The sequence below is a fragment of the Pan paniscus genome, chromosome 10 (assembly GCF_029289425.2).
Source record: "Pan paniscus chromosome 10, NHGRI_mPanPan1-v2.0_pri, whole genome shotgun sequence".
In the NCBI taxonomy this organism is placed as follows: Eukaryota; Metazoa; Chordata; class Mammalia; order Primates; family Hominidae; genus Pan; species Pan paniscus.
Window position 1 is genome coordinate 110,256,232 of NC_073259.2, and position 15,825 is coordinate 110,272,056.

Genomic DNA, 15,825 nt, shown 5'->3' on the forward strand with positions numbered 1-15,825 from the left:
AAGAAGATAAGGCTTTCTCATTTACATTTCTATATCTTAAACTGAATCTCAAGATATGTGATTTTAAATTTGCTCCTGTCTGAAGATATAATGGCAGAATATAATTAATTATAGATTGAGCTGAGAGCATTTTACACTGCTCTTGACTAGAACTGTTCCTGTTCTTTGTTCATTTAGTTTGAACTAAGTTTTGCTGTCTTCATATGAAACATCTGTGCCTATAAGTAATCAATAATGTGTTTTCAAGCAATTTTTATTGGCCTTATTTTTCAAAAAGAAATTTGGCTTTAACTCATTTATCATACTTTTATTGGGTATCTACTATGATCCAGACACTGTTGTATGGTTGGGAATTCATTAATTCACTAGATAAGATTTTTATATAAAATTTATAATCATCCTTAAATTGTCAAATATTCATCTTGATACAACAAAAAAGAGAAGACTAATTTGTATGCCCTTTATTTTTTCATTTGGAAATTTAGTTTAAATTACCAAAGCTTTTAGTTAATACCTGTTTCATCTACATACCCTATACCCATTTAGTTTATTTATTAATACCTTTTCTTTCTATTGATTATTAGTAGTTGTTAGCAATTAATGCTTGTGGAATACATCATTGAGTTTCATAAAATTTTTCTGTGAATAAAATTTGTCAATTCTTTGTCATATTAATATAAGTATTTGCAATCAAGGGATAAGATTTTTAAAATCTATCCATTGGACTTGGATAGAAACAGAAGTGTAACATATCAAAAAAATTTTTTTCTTGCTATGGATACTGACAAACTTTAATATTTTGATTTAAAAATAAGTCGTATTTTGGGGAGCTCAATTTCTCTGTCTCCATTTCAAATAGAATACGAAAGTGGGTCAGGTATGGTGGCTCACTCCTGTAATCCCAGCACTTTGGGAAGCCAAGGCAGGCAGATCACTTGAGGTCAGAAGTTCGAGACCAGCCTGGCCAATATGGTGAAACCCTGTCTCTACTGAAAATACAGAAATTAGCCGGGCACCTGTAATCTCAGCTACTCAGTAGGCTGAGGCAGGAGAATCGCTTGAGTCTGGGAGGTGGAGATCACACCACTTCATTCCAGCCTGGGTGACAAAATGAGACTCTATCTGAAAAAAAAAAAAAAAAAAAAAAAAGAATGTAAGACATCACATAAGGAAAAATCACTGACAGTGAAGTACGTTAAATATTACCAGGAAAGGGCTTAGAGTTTTCTTTTATTTTATTTACTTTTATTATTTTAAATTTTGTTGTTTGTAACTTTTGTGGGTACATAGTAGGTGTATATGTTTATGGGATACATGAGATGTTTTGATATAAGCATGCATTGCATAATAATCACATCATGGAGAATGGGGTATCCATTCTCTCAAGCATTTTATCCTTGGTGTTATAAACAATCCAATTGGATTTTCTTAAAATTAAGTAAATCAAAATGAAAAAATCTATCTGAGAAATGAGAGTGTTTTTAAAGAAAATGTTAAGGCTCAACTAATTACTACGAAACATATAGACAAATTTAGAAAGTTTTGGGAAATAGAACAGAGATCATCTAATGCAGTCTCATTTACAGATGTGGAAACCAAAATTCTAAGAAGGCACCTTATCCAAGATCTCGTAACTACCATGAAATATTTTATAACAGTTTGCAAAACCATGGTTAAATACTAATGAGGTTATAATTACATTGCTTCCATTACTTAACAGTAGAGCTGACTTAGTCTATACAGCTCTGAATCTATTAATAAACGGCAATCAAGAAAGGAAAGCATTGCTTATGTTTTTGCGATACTTTTTTTAAAAGTGAAGTATGAAAATGATTAGTTTAACCAGGTATACAACTGAACCATAGCCATGTAGAGTATTTGTTGGAATAACAAAAAATGCTGCCAATATTTACTACCAAAGTTCCTATGGAAAAGTAGTTTAGCAGCTGATTATCTTATTACTCTGTTACTTTTGCTCTTTTGGCATATAGTGGTTTTTGGTCACAGAAATAATATATGATCTACACAGAAAATATCTTGAAATGAGCATTTCAAAGGTAGAAAATAATTAGATAACTTAGAATTTTGATGTACTTGCTTATGAAATATCCATGTCATTATTATATGGAGTAAATTAACTCAGATTTTAGTTTCCTCATTCTTAAATAGAAATAGATGCTCCTGCGATCACAAAAGTTTATGAAACCCTTTGGAAATAGTTCATGAACACACTCATTTTAGGTCCTCAACTTTTATTTCCTACTGTAATGTATCAGGAATCTTGTTTATGATGGTCTTTCAGAGGTTTTTATCATGAAGGGGTGTTGAATTTTATCAAATGCTTTTTAAGCATCAGTTGAAATGATCATATGATTTTTGTCCGTTATTCTGTTGATATAATGTATCACATTGATTGATTTGCATATGTCGAACCATTCTTATATCCTTGGGATAAATCCTACTTTGTCATGATGAATGATCTTTTTAATATGTTGTTGAATTTGGTTTGCTGGTATTTTGTAGAGGATGTGTGCATCAATTTTCATTAGAGATGTTGGCCTACAGTTTTCTCTGTTTGGTTTTGGTATTGGTAATACTGTCCTTGTAGAATGAGTTTGAAAGTGTCTCCTCATCTATTTTTGGAATAGTTTGAGTAGGATTGGCATTAGTTCTCTTTAAATGTTTGCTAAAATTCAGTAGTGAAGCCATTGGGCCCTGGGCTTTTCTTTGCTGGGATAATTTTTTTTATTTTTTTGAGATGGAGTCTCACTTTCTCAACCAGGCTGGAGTACAGTGGCGTGATCTCGGCTCACTGTAACCTTCTGTGTTTTAAGTGATCCTACTGTCTCATCCTCCCAAGTAGCTGGGATTACAGGCACCCACCACCATGCCCAGCTAGTTTTTGTATTTTTAGAAGAGATGGGGTTTCACCATGTTGGCCAGGCTAGTCTCCAACTCCTGACCTCAAATGATCCACCCGCCTCGGCCTCCCAAAGTGCTGGGATTAGAGGCATGAGCCACCCGGCCCAGCTGCTGGGAGACTTTTTATTACAGCTTCAGTCTCATTACTTATTATTGATCTGTTCAGGTTTTTTATTTCTTCATGGTTCAATCTTGGTAGATTGTGTATATGCATCTAGGAATTTATCTATTTTTTCTAGGTTTTCCAATTTATTGGCATTTGTTGGTCATAGTGGTCTCTAATGACCCTTTGAATTTCTGCAATATTAGTTGTAGTGTCTCCTTTTTTAAAAAATTTTCTGATTTTATTTATTTGGGTCATCTCTCTTTTTTTCTTAGTCTAGCTAATGGTTTGTTGATTTTATCTTATCAAAAAATTAACTTTTCATTTCCTTGATATTTTGTGTTGTTTTCTTGGTTTCAATTATGTTTATTTCTGCTCTAGTCTTTATTAATCCTTTTCTTTTCTTCTACTAATTTTGATTTTGGTTTATCTTGCTTTTCTAGTCCCATAAGATGCATATTTATGTTGCTTATTTGAAGTTTTTCTTGTTTTTGGATGTAGTTGATCATTGCTATAAAATTTCCTCTTAGTACTGTTTTTGCTGTATCTCATAGGTTTTGGTATGTTATGTTTCGATTTTCATTTGTTTCAAGAAATTTTTTAATTTCCTTTTTAATTTAAGCACTTTAAGTAAGTTATTATAAGTACCCTTATACCTTTTTATTAAATGATTTTTCAAGGAGATACCTCCTTAAATCCCTGTAAATTAATTGGCTTTATTCTTTCCAACTTGGTTTAGTGGTAGTTTGCACATCAGGCACAATTGAAAAGTCATATATACAGGTCTTTTCCTTATTCTGAGTCTAATGTTTATAGCATATTATATTGAATGTCTGAGTAATCATCATTTAGCCAGTCAATAACTTAAGTGTGCTAATCAGGAAAATACTGGACCTTTAACATGGAGCTGTTGGGACAGTGAAAGTCAGGACTTGGTATAAAAAACTGGACTGGCTAGAACTCTTTATTTTCATAAACACCCAGGTAGTAGTCCAATGCCTATGGTATTAACAAATTCTTTTATTTAACCCCATGGTATTAGAAACTTCAAATTTAACCTTTATGATATTTGAAAACTCTTGAGTACATCTAAATTAAAATAGTGGATTGAGTTTAACTAATAGAATTTTCTTCCCCTGCCTGATACTTGAAATGAGTACAAAGTAATAAAAACTAATAAAAATAATCAGCATCAACTAAGAAAGAATAATGTAATCAGATGCAATAAGCTTAAAAGATGATGGTCAGGGAAAGAAACTGAAGATTTCAGAGTGAAGAGGCATAGAATGATTTGGCAACTTTAGTTAGTCCTAGTCCCCAGATACAGAACTAGTGAATTAGCAAAATTCTGAGGATTACCACTAATACTTCCAAAACTGAGAACTAAGGTGTGCATTCCTTTTTTTTCTTTTTTCTTGTTCATTAGAGAAATAGTAGAAGTGGCAATGGAAGAGGAATATAGACAAAATGTGGAAAATGAACCCTGGGATTTACACACTGAGAGAAATAAAGGCTCTAGTTCTATCTACTGAATTGGGGAAATTATCCAAATGCTTTCCTTCCACTTGATTGAAATACACTCCCTAATGAGATGAAGTGAACCTTCCTCTGGTATATACAATATGTAATAAACTCCTAGGGTGCAGAACCCAGAAATTTTCATAGACTACCTGTCTCCTCAGATGAGTTGAGCTTCTACCTCTACTGTTCCTCAAGCTACAGAAAAATGAGGGATAACAGAAAAAATGCAGCTTTCAAAATGTAACTCTGAGGAGAAAATAAAATGCTGTCAGATAAGGAAGGAACAGAATCAGATAAGGAAGGAACAGAAGGAAAAGATGTGGAGACTTCTTTTTTTCATGAGGATATAGTACGTCATGGTAGAACACCATTCTCGCTACGATAGCAAAACAATAAAAGGCAGATAAGTTGGGGAAAATATATTTTAAAGACATAGGAGAGCTGTATAATCAAAGAATTTTTAAAAAATTAAAAATCTGGACAGGATAATATCCTTCTGATGTGAGAAGTCTATTGTCAGCAGCTTTCTTCCCTGGGATTTGTTGCTACTTTTGAATATGAGCTGAGGATTGGTGTTGGCCCGTGTAAAGGAACTCTATTGAGGAACAGGGAAACCACCAAAGTGTTTGGGTGTCTTGAGGGGCTGTCAACAAATTGGAAACTTTAGCAGTCCTAAATGCAGTTATTTTTACCTAGGGCACATACTCTGAATTTTGTAGTTGTGTGGGGAGGTAGGGAGCCTTACTACAATAGACTAAAACCACCTTGATTCCACTTGAGAAGTGGGACGTGCCTCAAACACGTGGCTGGTCTTTTTTTTTTTTTCCAAGATATTTGCCATATTTGGAAATAAAGTGGGGTGGGAGATCACAGAACATAGTGTGAAAACCCCTGAAAAACAGACTGAATCTCCCAGATTTTAGGCCAGAGGTGACAGAGATCCCTACAAGGCTCGCAGTTGAAAGCTTAGAGCACACCCGAGGAAGAGATAAGAACCAGAAGTCAAATGTGAGTTAATGAAAAGTGCAACCCAGCTCTGATGCAGCTCATTCCTTGATTGTATTGAGGTTATCAGTCTTTCACTGTGTCTGCCTAACAGTGAAAAGGAGAACTCTTCTTGCTGGAAGAGGTCATCTGTAGCTTCTAGAGTTCCTTTATGTGCAATATCCAGCTTGAAATAAACTGTACTGGACATGAGAAAAGGCAAGATGATTTGTCCTTTAATAAAGGGAAAACATTTAACAATAGAGGGAGACCCACAAATGATCCAGATATTGAAATTTACTGGCAAGGAATCAGAAAGAAATTAACTTATAAAAGTAATTGGAGGAAAAGATGGTCAAAATATATGAAAAAAATGGAGAATTCCAACAGAGATTTAGAATCGATGACATAGAACAAAAAGATAATGTTTTTCCAGAATTGTAAAAACATTATCTAAAATTAAGACCTTGTTAGATGTGGTTAGTAGAAGACCAGACACAGCATTAGGTAGGGTAAGTGGACTTGAAGATGGAGCATTAAAAAAATCTCCAAACTGGAGAGAAAAGAGAGAAAAACAAATGAAAAAGCAAAATAGAAGAGCAGGACACAGAGAAAATGTCTAACGTATGCCTAATTGGAGTCCCAGAATGAGAGGAGAAAATAGGGTAGAAACAATATTTGAAGATACATTGATCATAATTCTTTCCAAAGGTCAGTTCACATCAGATTACTACCTAGCATTTAGAAGAGAGGGTGAACAAATGCAGGGTTTCCTTTACAAATATAAAGTTGCCTATGGGTTCCAAATGTGTGGACCCAGCATACTACAAAATGTCCCAGAGTCCTTTGAGAATCCATCTGCAGACATGAATGTGCCACAGGGCATAGACTGTAAAGCTTTGTTCTAGAGCAGTGCTCTCCAGTAGAACTTTCAGTGATGGAAATGATCTGTGTTTGTACTGTTCATTACTGAAGGTCCTAGTCACATGTGGCTATTGAGCTCTTGAAATGTGGCCACTGCATTTGAAGAACTGGGTTTTAAATTTTATTTAATTGTAATTAATTATCCGCACATGACTAGCACATTAAACAATGCAGTTCTAATGGATTAAAGATACACTTAAATGCAATAACTAGAGACCCATATTAAGTGGAGGAAATAATAAGAGATGAGAATAAATAGGATTTGAATAGGCAGAGAGATTGAAATAGAGCATTTCAAACAACTGATGATGAAAGTATTAAATTGCCTTGCTGTTGTAAAGAGAATGTGTGTAGGGTAGTTGTGAAAAAAAACAGTGAATAAATAATGTTGGGGAAGATTAAGGACAGTATGCCTTTTATGGTATTAAGGAATAGAGTAATTTTTTAAGGGGTTTATTGTAAGGACGAGAGAGAAAGGCAGAATATTTAAGAACTCAAAAGTAAACGGTGGAAATTAAGCAGCTTAAGGAATTCAGCTGCATGGTTCTTTGTACTTAAATGTGATTTAGGTTTTCTCTGCATGTATATTTCTCTCTCGTTTCTGTACCAACTGGTTTCTTTACCCTATTGAACAGAGTAGAGTTTACTCTGAACATATTTTTCTACCTCAAAGCTTGTGTTCCTAGGGTGATGTAGCTGTTCTTTTCAAGTCTACTTACTTTTTAAAAATTTATCGTGGATACATACTAGTTGTATATTTTTATGGGGTACATGTGGTATTTTGATACAAGCATACAATTATCGTGTGGTTACCTTATAGAGTCTGTTCTCTTTTTCCACCTCCAAACTTTTGCTTGCTCATGGCTTCTGTTCCCTCACAGCTCTGCTTGCATATACTTGTTATAGTCTGTTGTATTTTACTTCATTAATTAATTCATTCAAAAAACAGTAAGTACCTCCTGGATACCAAGTTCAGTCCTAGGTACTGGAGATACATCAGTGGAAAAAAACAGACAAACCTTCCTGCCCTAAAGGACAAGGCTTCTCTAAAGATTTGTTACAGCTGAGGTGCAATAATATAAATGGAAGCCACTGGCCTACCCTGAAACCCCTTCAACCTTGATTTTGTTTCATACTCTGAAGAATACTCTGCCAGTAGGTCTATCTACCCCACAGCCCATCACCCTTGCCATAAACAGTCAGCTCTTGAGGCTAAAGGAAGAGGCCAGTGCCAGCCCAGTGCCCAGGGGTCCTTGAAACAGGATCTATAAAGGAGGTCATGGTTTCCTGGTGAGCATGTCTGAAGCTCTGGGCACTCCTCACCCTGTAAGGAGGGGATGGCAACAGGAGGACCACAGCTGGCCCTCAGTTGTCAAACTGTAAGGGTTTTACTGCTGATGGAGTTTATATTTTAGTTGGGAGAAGCGGACAATAAACAAACAAGTGGATTATATGGTATATTTGAAGGTTATCAGTGCTGTGGAGTGAAATGAAATGGGTGGGGCCTAAGGAAAGTGGGGTTCCTTTGTGTGTGTTTGGGTTTTAAATAGCCATAAGTAGGAGTCTCCTTGAGAAGGTTGACATTCAGCAAAGTCTATAAGGGACTGAGCAACATTTTCCATTAGAATGAAAAAGGAATGTTTGTATTAGACTGAATTAAAATTGAATTTGTTTTAGCTGAAATAATGGGATCAGGATTTATTGAGTACCTACTAAGTGTTCAGTGTTTATACTGGATATTTTATATCCCTCATCCCAATTAATCCTTGCTCAACTCTGGAAGGCATCATTTTGCAGACCATACATATAGTAAGTAACAGCAAGGGTTTATAGTCAGGTGTCAGACTTCAATGTTTATGCTATCTTCAAAGATTAAATAAAGGCATGACAATTATGATGTAGGATCATAAAACGATAATGCTACTACTTAGGTCAAAAAGATTTTTTTTTCTGCTATTAAGCAGAGTAAATGGAATTTCACTGATGAAGAAAAGGATTATTTGATTTATATACAATTAATATGTCATTAAGGATATAAAATCTCTGTTCTTTCAAAAATGTGATAATGTAAAAATAAGATAAACTTAGAATATTTTTAGTTACATATTTACTAGGTATGTTGAATAATTTCCTTTTTCAAACTTGCTAATATATTTATTGGTATAATGGGGGTTTAGAACTTTCATTTTCGTGTTAATACAGCTAACTCTGAGTGTCTATGACTTTTCAGTGTTTTGACTCATTTATTTTAATTTAACTGGAGTCAGGCTTTCCTATGTGAAGTACTATTTTCCTCAAACTGGGAACTTACTAATAATTTCAAATTAAAAAGAGCTTGTGGCAAAAGGACTTTTCCAGTTCTTGGCAAGTGTGAAGTTCATTGCAATTATGTTGTGGATAGAAATATTTCCAAAGGGAGGAAATCACTCTACAAAGGAATACTTTCAATCCATTTCTCTCATGTGACTTGAACATGAAATGATTTTAACAGCCATGTATGAATCTGGACATTATTCTTAGTTGTTTAGTACTTCAAAAGCACTTTTAAGAGGGAATTGTTTTGCTTATTTGTGATTCCAAATCAAATACACAGAGAGATTTGGAAGATTTGCAACAGGAAGTAATCTCAGTTCTATGTAGCCACTAATCTTGTGTAGAAAAATTCAACTTTTATGAACAAAGGAAAAGCAATCTCTTTTAAGTTATAAATATAAGCCAATGTAGGTTGCGTTGTTTAAATAATTAAAATGAAGAAGCTGTTTGTAAGTTCATTTTTTTGAGCTGCATTCCTAGGATCATTGTAGAACTGGCCTGATTCTGAGACATCTAATTGAACAGATCTTTTTCTTACAGGAATACCCTCTTCCTACATGTTATTACAATAATAATGATATAGTGTCTACATAGATTTCTGCAGTTTATATAACCTTGACATATGTTAACTGCATCCAATTCTGATAATTCTGTGAGGTAAATATTCCCATTATGTGTGGATAAGTGAGAGGTATAATGGTTTCCCCAAAGTTATCTAGTTAGTAAGTAATACGGCCAGCATTAGAAGCCAGGTCTTCTGACTGCAAATCTGATGCTTTTCCCATCACGTCATCTTGTCTTTTTGTGCTGCTTTCTTAGTTGGACAGTTGTTGGCTCAGTCAAGTTCATATCAATTTAAATCTCTAGGTCCTTTACATATGTTGTTTTTAAGTCAGGTTCTCCTCATCCTGTACCTCTGTAATTGATATTTTTAAACTTAAATACTGGACTTTGTTTATCCCCATCCATTTTCATCTTATTATTTTCTACTTATGGTTCTAGCCTTCTGAAATCTTTTCAATCTTGATTCTGTTATCCAGTTTATTTGTTATTCCTCCCAGCTGTTTGTCAATAGCAAATTTTATAAGTAGAATGTTTTTGAAGTTGTAGAAGCCATCCTAGTAATCTGTAGTATACGCTGTGCTTGTCACATAGTTGGAACTTAATAAGTGGTAATTGATTTTAAAAAAAGAGATTTTTGTACAGGGCAAGGGAAAGAAAATCTGCATATAATCCTTTATGAAAAGAAAAAATCTCAATATACATTGGGGGGGAGTTCTGTTGTGTTTATTTCTTATATTTTAATATGTTTATAAATAATATTTTTCATGGTAGAGAAAGTCATTAATTATTTTTCTTTTACATCTGAACTTGTTTTCAGTACTTCAGGAATCCACTGCCTTGTGATGGTAGTTTTCTGAAATTGTACTGTGGTCTCTGAGGAGTTTAGAATTTGTCTGTGGGGGAGGCTGAATTGAGGAAATCTAGTTGTAAGGAGAGCTATCGCGCTTATTTTGTGACTATTTGCATAGCAAGCAAAGATTTTTTTACCTAGACTATATGTTAAAAATTAATAAAAGTAACAAAACATTCTAAAGAAATTTTTGTTCGTGCTAAACATGAGATTGAAGAAACATTAGTTTTCTGTACTAAATAATATAATTATTGTTTAGTATTATGTTTTTATTTAGAATATTTTATGGGTGGTGCTCATGAAAGTTTTGCAGTGAGAAGCTAACATCTCCCAAGCTAACTCTAGGTGCCATCACTATTGGGTTACAAAGAGTGATCCAAGCCAGCCACTCAGCATCTATTTGCCTGCGTGGTCTTACTATACTCTTTATAACTCTTTATAAGCAATAAGTTTATAATTCTCTATAAGCCATAACTTTTGTGAAGTGAAAATAATGTGTGATAAGATAATGTCAACAGTTAGTACTGGTTTTGTAGATGGAAATAAAAGTTCATGGATAATGCTACTATTATGTAGTATAATATAGAGTCAATTTTATTAATAAAACTTATTTAAATAGGTTTATCTACTGCTTTAAATCTGTAGTTATAGGATTAATAAAGTCCAGAAAGAGCTACTTAAAATCTTCAGTTACATATAGGGCATCTTGTGGTAGAAGCTATTTAATAAGTGTTGCATTCATAGGGATTCATGAAGGTAGTGGGTTGTGAGTCCATTCTGTTCAACTTTTAAAAAAATAGTTTTTGATCTTGTATATTTTCACGTTTATTTTCAGTTTTGTGCATTTTATGCTTAAATGGAAGATAAAACTCCAATTGTCTAATGCTTCATGTAAGCACATGAAACATAATTTTTAGTGATCTGGGAGATGGAGACTGTCACAGACCTCATTAGTCAGAAAGATAGAAAATTTGTCATCCTAAGAAAACTTGCTTTTATGAAGCAGCTGGACAGGCAAATATTCTAACTTTTTCTAAGCCATAGTCAGTAGATTTCACTGCCATTGTCTTTACAAACATCTGAGTGAATTAATGCATCGATCTTTGAACATATATAACTACTGAATATATAAAGTCATGCTGTTTTAGATTTCATGACTGTATCAACAAATACTCTGTAAGTAATAATCAGGGTAATGTAGTTACACTCGAAGTGTTACATTTTTGAATTACTGAAGTCATCTTTATTGAATTATGTATTTGAAACTTTGTCTATGTCAGAAAACGATTTCAGGTGACTTCTAATTATTTGGAGACATCTCTCCATTAAACCTGAATGGTATTACACATCATTTGTAATTGTTGAAATTGGCATTATTTGTATAGGCTACTTTGTTCTAAAATTAATTTCTATCCCCCAATAGCTCACTGGTTTATGTTTGTGGAACAAATTTCCAAAACTACTTTTTTTGGCATCCTTTTCAGTGGTCAAGAATTGAGTTCATCTTTGTAATTTTCTCCTATTTATGTAGAAAGTTAGGCCCTCCTATTTGATGTTTGAAGATAAATGGAAGAGTATACTTTGGATTTCTGACCATTAAGTCACTTGGTCAAATCTTTCTAGACCGATACATTGAATCATCTTTCTTGTTTTCCTAAATACTCGAGAAATAATGTCTTTCCTATATCATTTTGTTTTATCTTGCAGTTTATTTCTTTGCTAGTTTCCTGTTTTTGATTGACCTCACTTAAGTTCTTTTTTTCATCTTAGCATTTCTTCCCTCCCTAATTTCTTGAATTCCATATGCTGTTTTTTTCCCAAGAGTGTGTTCTTCTTAGGATGAAGAACTTGTATTTTTCTATGATTATGTATATCACCTGTATTGTTATTTTACTTACAATAAGACGCTCCAAAGCAGTGCTGACACAGGAACATGTAACAAAGCCCTGCGAAGAGTCTAAAATTGATTGTTTTGTAACTGTTACCAAAAAAAAAATCAAAAGTATACATAAAGCTAGTATTTTGGAAAAGAACAAAAATGCTAGCCATAACAATGAATGAGTTTGCAAACTATGAAATATAAAAGGTTAGAGGTTCTCAATGAGTAATAGAATTTCTAAGGGAAATTTTTATACCTTGATTACTATAGAGTGTGTGTCTATCTAGATGAAGAAATAAAATAATGAATAAATTTGCATATTTTCTTCTTTCTTTCTGTTACTAGATGAAGCAAACTTTAATTAGATCCCAATTTGCTTGTACTTATAAAGATGACTACATGATAAGCAAGGATAATTGGAATAATGTTAATTTAGCATCAAAGCCTTTGTGTGTTCTTTACATGGAAAATGACCTTTCTGGTAATTGACCTTATTTGTGCAATTAAATAACAATTTAATTCTAGTCTACTAATTAGTTTTAACTTAAGTAAAATTAGATTATTTTTGCAAAGTACTATGAAATGTAAAGGGTTATATTTTTAAAGACCTCAGTTTATTTAAAAAGTTAAATCTAAGTACAAATTTATCGATAGGAATAGGACACAGTTTGATTTAACTAAATGTATTTAACAAGTAATTTGTAGCATATGTTTAAGGATTAAATGTCATGCATTCAAACAAATATTTCTTAATAGGGCTGACAAGTTGATTACTGGCCAAAGTTAACTCAGAGGTGCTATGATAAAATGAAAAGTAATAGGATAGTAATGTAGCTATATTTGTCAATCATATTATTTATAGCATTGTTTTACTTTAAAAATAAAAATTTGAATATTCGTTAGCCATTTTTAAAGTTTATTGTAAAGTTCTCGTAAATATTAATACTCAATATCATATAATTCCTTTCCCCTTTTTATCTTGCATAACAGAGGGTGTAAATCCATCTGTTGGAAGATCAACAATTGGAACGAGTTTTGGAAATGTTCATCTGGACAGAAGTAAAAATGAAAAAGTATCAAGAAAATCAACCAGTCAGACAGGAAATAAAAGCTCAAAAAGGAAACAGGTGGATTTGGATGGTGAAAATATTCTCTGTGATAATGGAAATGAACCACCTCAACATAAAAATGCTAAAATACCTAAGAAATCAAATGATTCACAGAATAGATTGTACGGCAAACTAGCTAAAGTAGCAAAAAGTAATAAATGTACTGCCAAGGACAAATTGATTCCTGGCCAGGCAAAGTTAACTCAGTTTTTTAGACTATAAATCTATGTCTTATATGCTTTAGGTTTATGTATCTATAAACCATTCACCAAAGACATGCTTAATTTTTAAGAGATCAAGGTGTAAATTATGATGATTTATTATTTTGGTCTACAGTGTATGTAAGGTTAGTATGTTAAGCATTGTTTAAAAATACTAGTAAGTCATAATTATGCAGAATTTTCACAAAGTTTAATGCACAGAGAAAGCATATCATTTCAGTTACTGATACATCTTAACACTACTTTCTTTCAAAACAGACATTTAACATACACAAGTTATAGTAGCAGTATGGGCTTCTCCTCCCATTGGCAATTAAATGCTTTTATTTTCTTCTGAAAAGATGATGTGGACCAACAGGTATCAGACTTGCCAACAAGGTCGGTAGACTCTTCCCAGCATACATCTGAGCACTGAAGGAAGAAGAAAGTTTAAATTGTTTAAAGGACTATAATTATCACACAAAATTTATTAAGAAAAAAAAGAATGGATCTAGTATAACTAATTCTGAGTAAACCAAAATGATAATAATTAATTGTTGCTATTTAATCCCACATTTTTGGCAGGTGTAATTGAGCCATGGTCTTATTTGATTTTGTAATGATTGCATCCAAATTCACTTTAACTCAGAGTTCTGTTTAATGGTGGTAGGATGTAAGAATTGAATTTTGAAAAGACTACTCACTGTCAAAATCTCTCCTTCCTATAGGAAATTTAGCTGAGTTTTCTTCATCCCCAATTTCTCTCTTTTCTTGTGTTGATTCAGTATTCTGAACTCCATTCTCAGCTGGAAAAGCTACAGATCCTTTTAGTGCAAGATAAGGTTTTATAGCCAGATTCAGTGGCAGACCATGATTTAAGAAATTATGTTTGGAGCCTGTGTTCTGTAAAGAGAAGGTTGATTTGGTTTTTAGCTATCGTATTCGGAGTGGAACTATAATACAATTGTATAATATTCTTGTTGATCAATTCAAAGTTGCTCTGCACTGTTTTTGACTTTTTAAAAATACCTTAGATGCAAATTTATAGGAGAAAAAATACTTTCAGATAAGAGGTGTTTGCTGGGATGGAAGAACTACCTGGCATGTAAGAAATATCGTCAGTTGTCCTAATGCATATTGTGACTGTTTGCATATACTTCTGTTTATAAAAGTATCAGTTTTACTTTTCAGAGGATTTGTAAGAATCATTTAAATTTTCATTGAAATAAATGACAAGTCACATTGCCACTTACCTTTGAAATTTTATTTTCCTCTTCATTCATGAAACTGCTCTCATCATTTTTATATTCTTCCAGGGAAGGAGCAATAACTGATTTTTCTGCAGTGTCTTCCTTCTGAAAGGCTTTCCCCAACCTGAATGTATTAAATACCATGTCATCGTCTGAATTTCTTATGGACTTGGATGCTGAAAGTAAAATACCTTGAGAAAACAAAGAAAAAGTTAGTATTAATATATAGGAAGAGAGATTCATTTTTGCCATTCTTAGTTTGATGTTCGCATACAGTCAAACAAGAAAGAAAATGAAAAATTTCTCTGTCAGCCTGCTTGGTAAACGATTCTGTATCTTTATATATTTTCTAGCTTGAATAGAAAGCACTTCAAAGAATTATACTTTTCATCATTTTAGAAATGACTCATTAGATTGAGGCTAACCTTTATGCAGCTGCTAATACCTACATTGTTTTGGTTTTAGTGGCACATTGTTTATTTTGAGTGTGAATTTTCTCAGAATCTGATTAAGATCCTTGGTAGAATGCTTTCTGTTGAGTAGATTATAGTCTCTTGAAAATGGGTTGTTATTAAGGAAGACCACAGGACATCAGGCTCTCTCTATATTATTGTTTCCTTTTGTGTATTTTCTGATTAAGTAAAGATATTAAAACTCAAGTTATTTCACTCAAGGATGATAAGGATAAAGTTTTATTTCCTTTTAATCCTGATTAAACTGAAATAATCCTCAAAAGAGATTTTCTTTTATAAATACTTGATATAGTTTTTGGTGATTAAAGTACATATGCCTGTCAGTGTGAACAAAAAGCCATTCATGCTATATCAAAAATTGACCTGTCAGGTGTATTTTATCTCTGCATTTACAAAAGGATAATATGTACAAATATTTATTAATGAATTTAGAAATTAATGAATAAGTCCATGAAAAGAATATTTATGTGCCCATAAACATTACTTTTGGATGATGAGTTTATGTTGTATGACTTTTAATTAAACATTTCAGAGTTAATTTCTAATTTTGACCCCAATGAATAAGATAATACATTCTTTTATATGTCTTCTGGTACATATATGTAAGAATTTTTCTAGAGTATATTTCTCAGTATGGAATTACTGGATCATGGAGTATGTATATGTTCAGCTTTACTAATGCCAAAATGTTTTCCAACATAGTTGTAAGCGATTTGTGCCCTCGATAAGCAGG

The 15,825-nt window shown here is 33.0% G+C and overlaps 2 protein-coding genes across 13 annotated transcripts in view; one reads left to right on the top strand and one right to left on the bottom strand.

Moving 5' to 3' along the window:
* PARPBP (PARP1 binding protein) overlaps positions 1–14,621 on the top strand; it is a 77,319-nt gene extending 62,698 nt beyond the window's left edge. For 7 of the 12 annotated variants that reach the window (XM_024931196.4, XM_003832574.7, XM_063593600.1 and 4 more), the window contains 2 exons: positions 12,406–12,541; positions 13,051–14,621. In XM_024931196.4, coding sequence (XP_024786964.2) covers positions 12,406–12,541; positions 13,051–13,391 — 477 coding nt within the window. In that variant the 3' untranslated portion in view covers positions 13,392–14,621. The remainder of the gene's footprint in view (positions 1–12,405; positions 12,542–13,050) is intronic. The other 5 variants (XM_055096049.2, XM_063593602.1, XM_057299513.2 and 2 more) reach the window with 2 other exon arrangements.
* PMCH (pro-melanin concentrating hormone) lies at positions 13,559–14,946 on the bottom strand. The gene is made up of 3 exons (XM_008958022.6): positions 14,623–14,946; positions 14,074–14,272; positions 13,559–13,801 (listed from the first exon to the last, which is right to left on the bottom strand). The coding sequence occupies exons 1-3, from the start codon at positions 14,869–14,871 to the stop codon at positions 13,752–13,754; spliced, it is 498 nt and encodes a 165-aa protein (XP_008956270.2). The 5' UTR covers positions 14,872–14,946; the 3' UTR covers positions 13,559–13,751.
* Positions 14,947–15,825: the final 879 nt, after the last annotated feature.

Bases quoted from the DNA above. Each gene is read 5' to 3' on its own strand.
- PMCH (XM_008958022.6), bottom strand. From the start codon at position 14,871: ATGGCAAAAATGAATCTCTCTTCCTATATATTAATACTAACTTTTTCT. The intron at 14,273-14,622 runs GTAAGTGGCAAT...TTCTCTTTACAG, and splicing joins AGGAAAATAAAATTTCAAAG to AACACAGGCTCCAAACATAA. The intron at 13,802-14,073 runs GTGAGTAGTCTT...TTCTTCCTTCAG, and splicing joins AGGAAGGAGAGATTTTGACA to TGCTCAGATGTATGCTGGGA.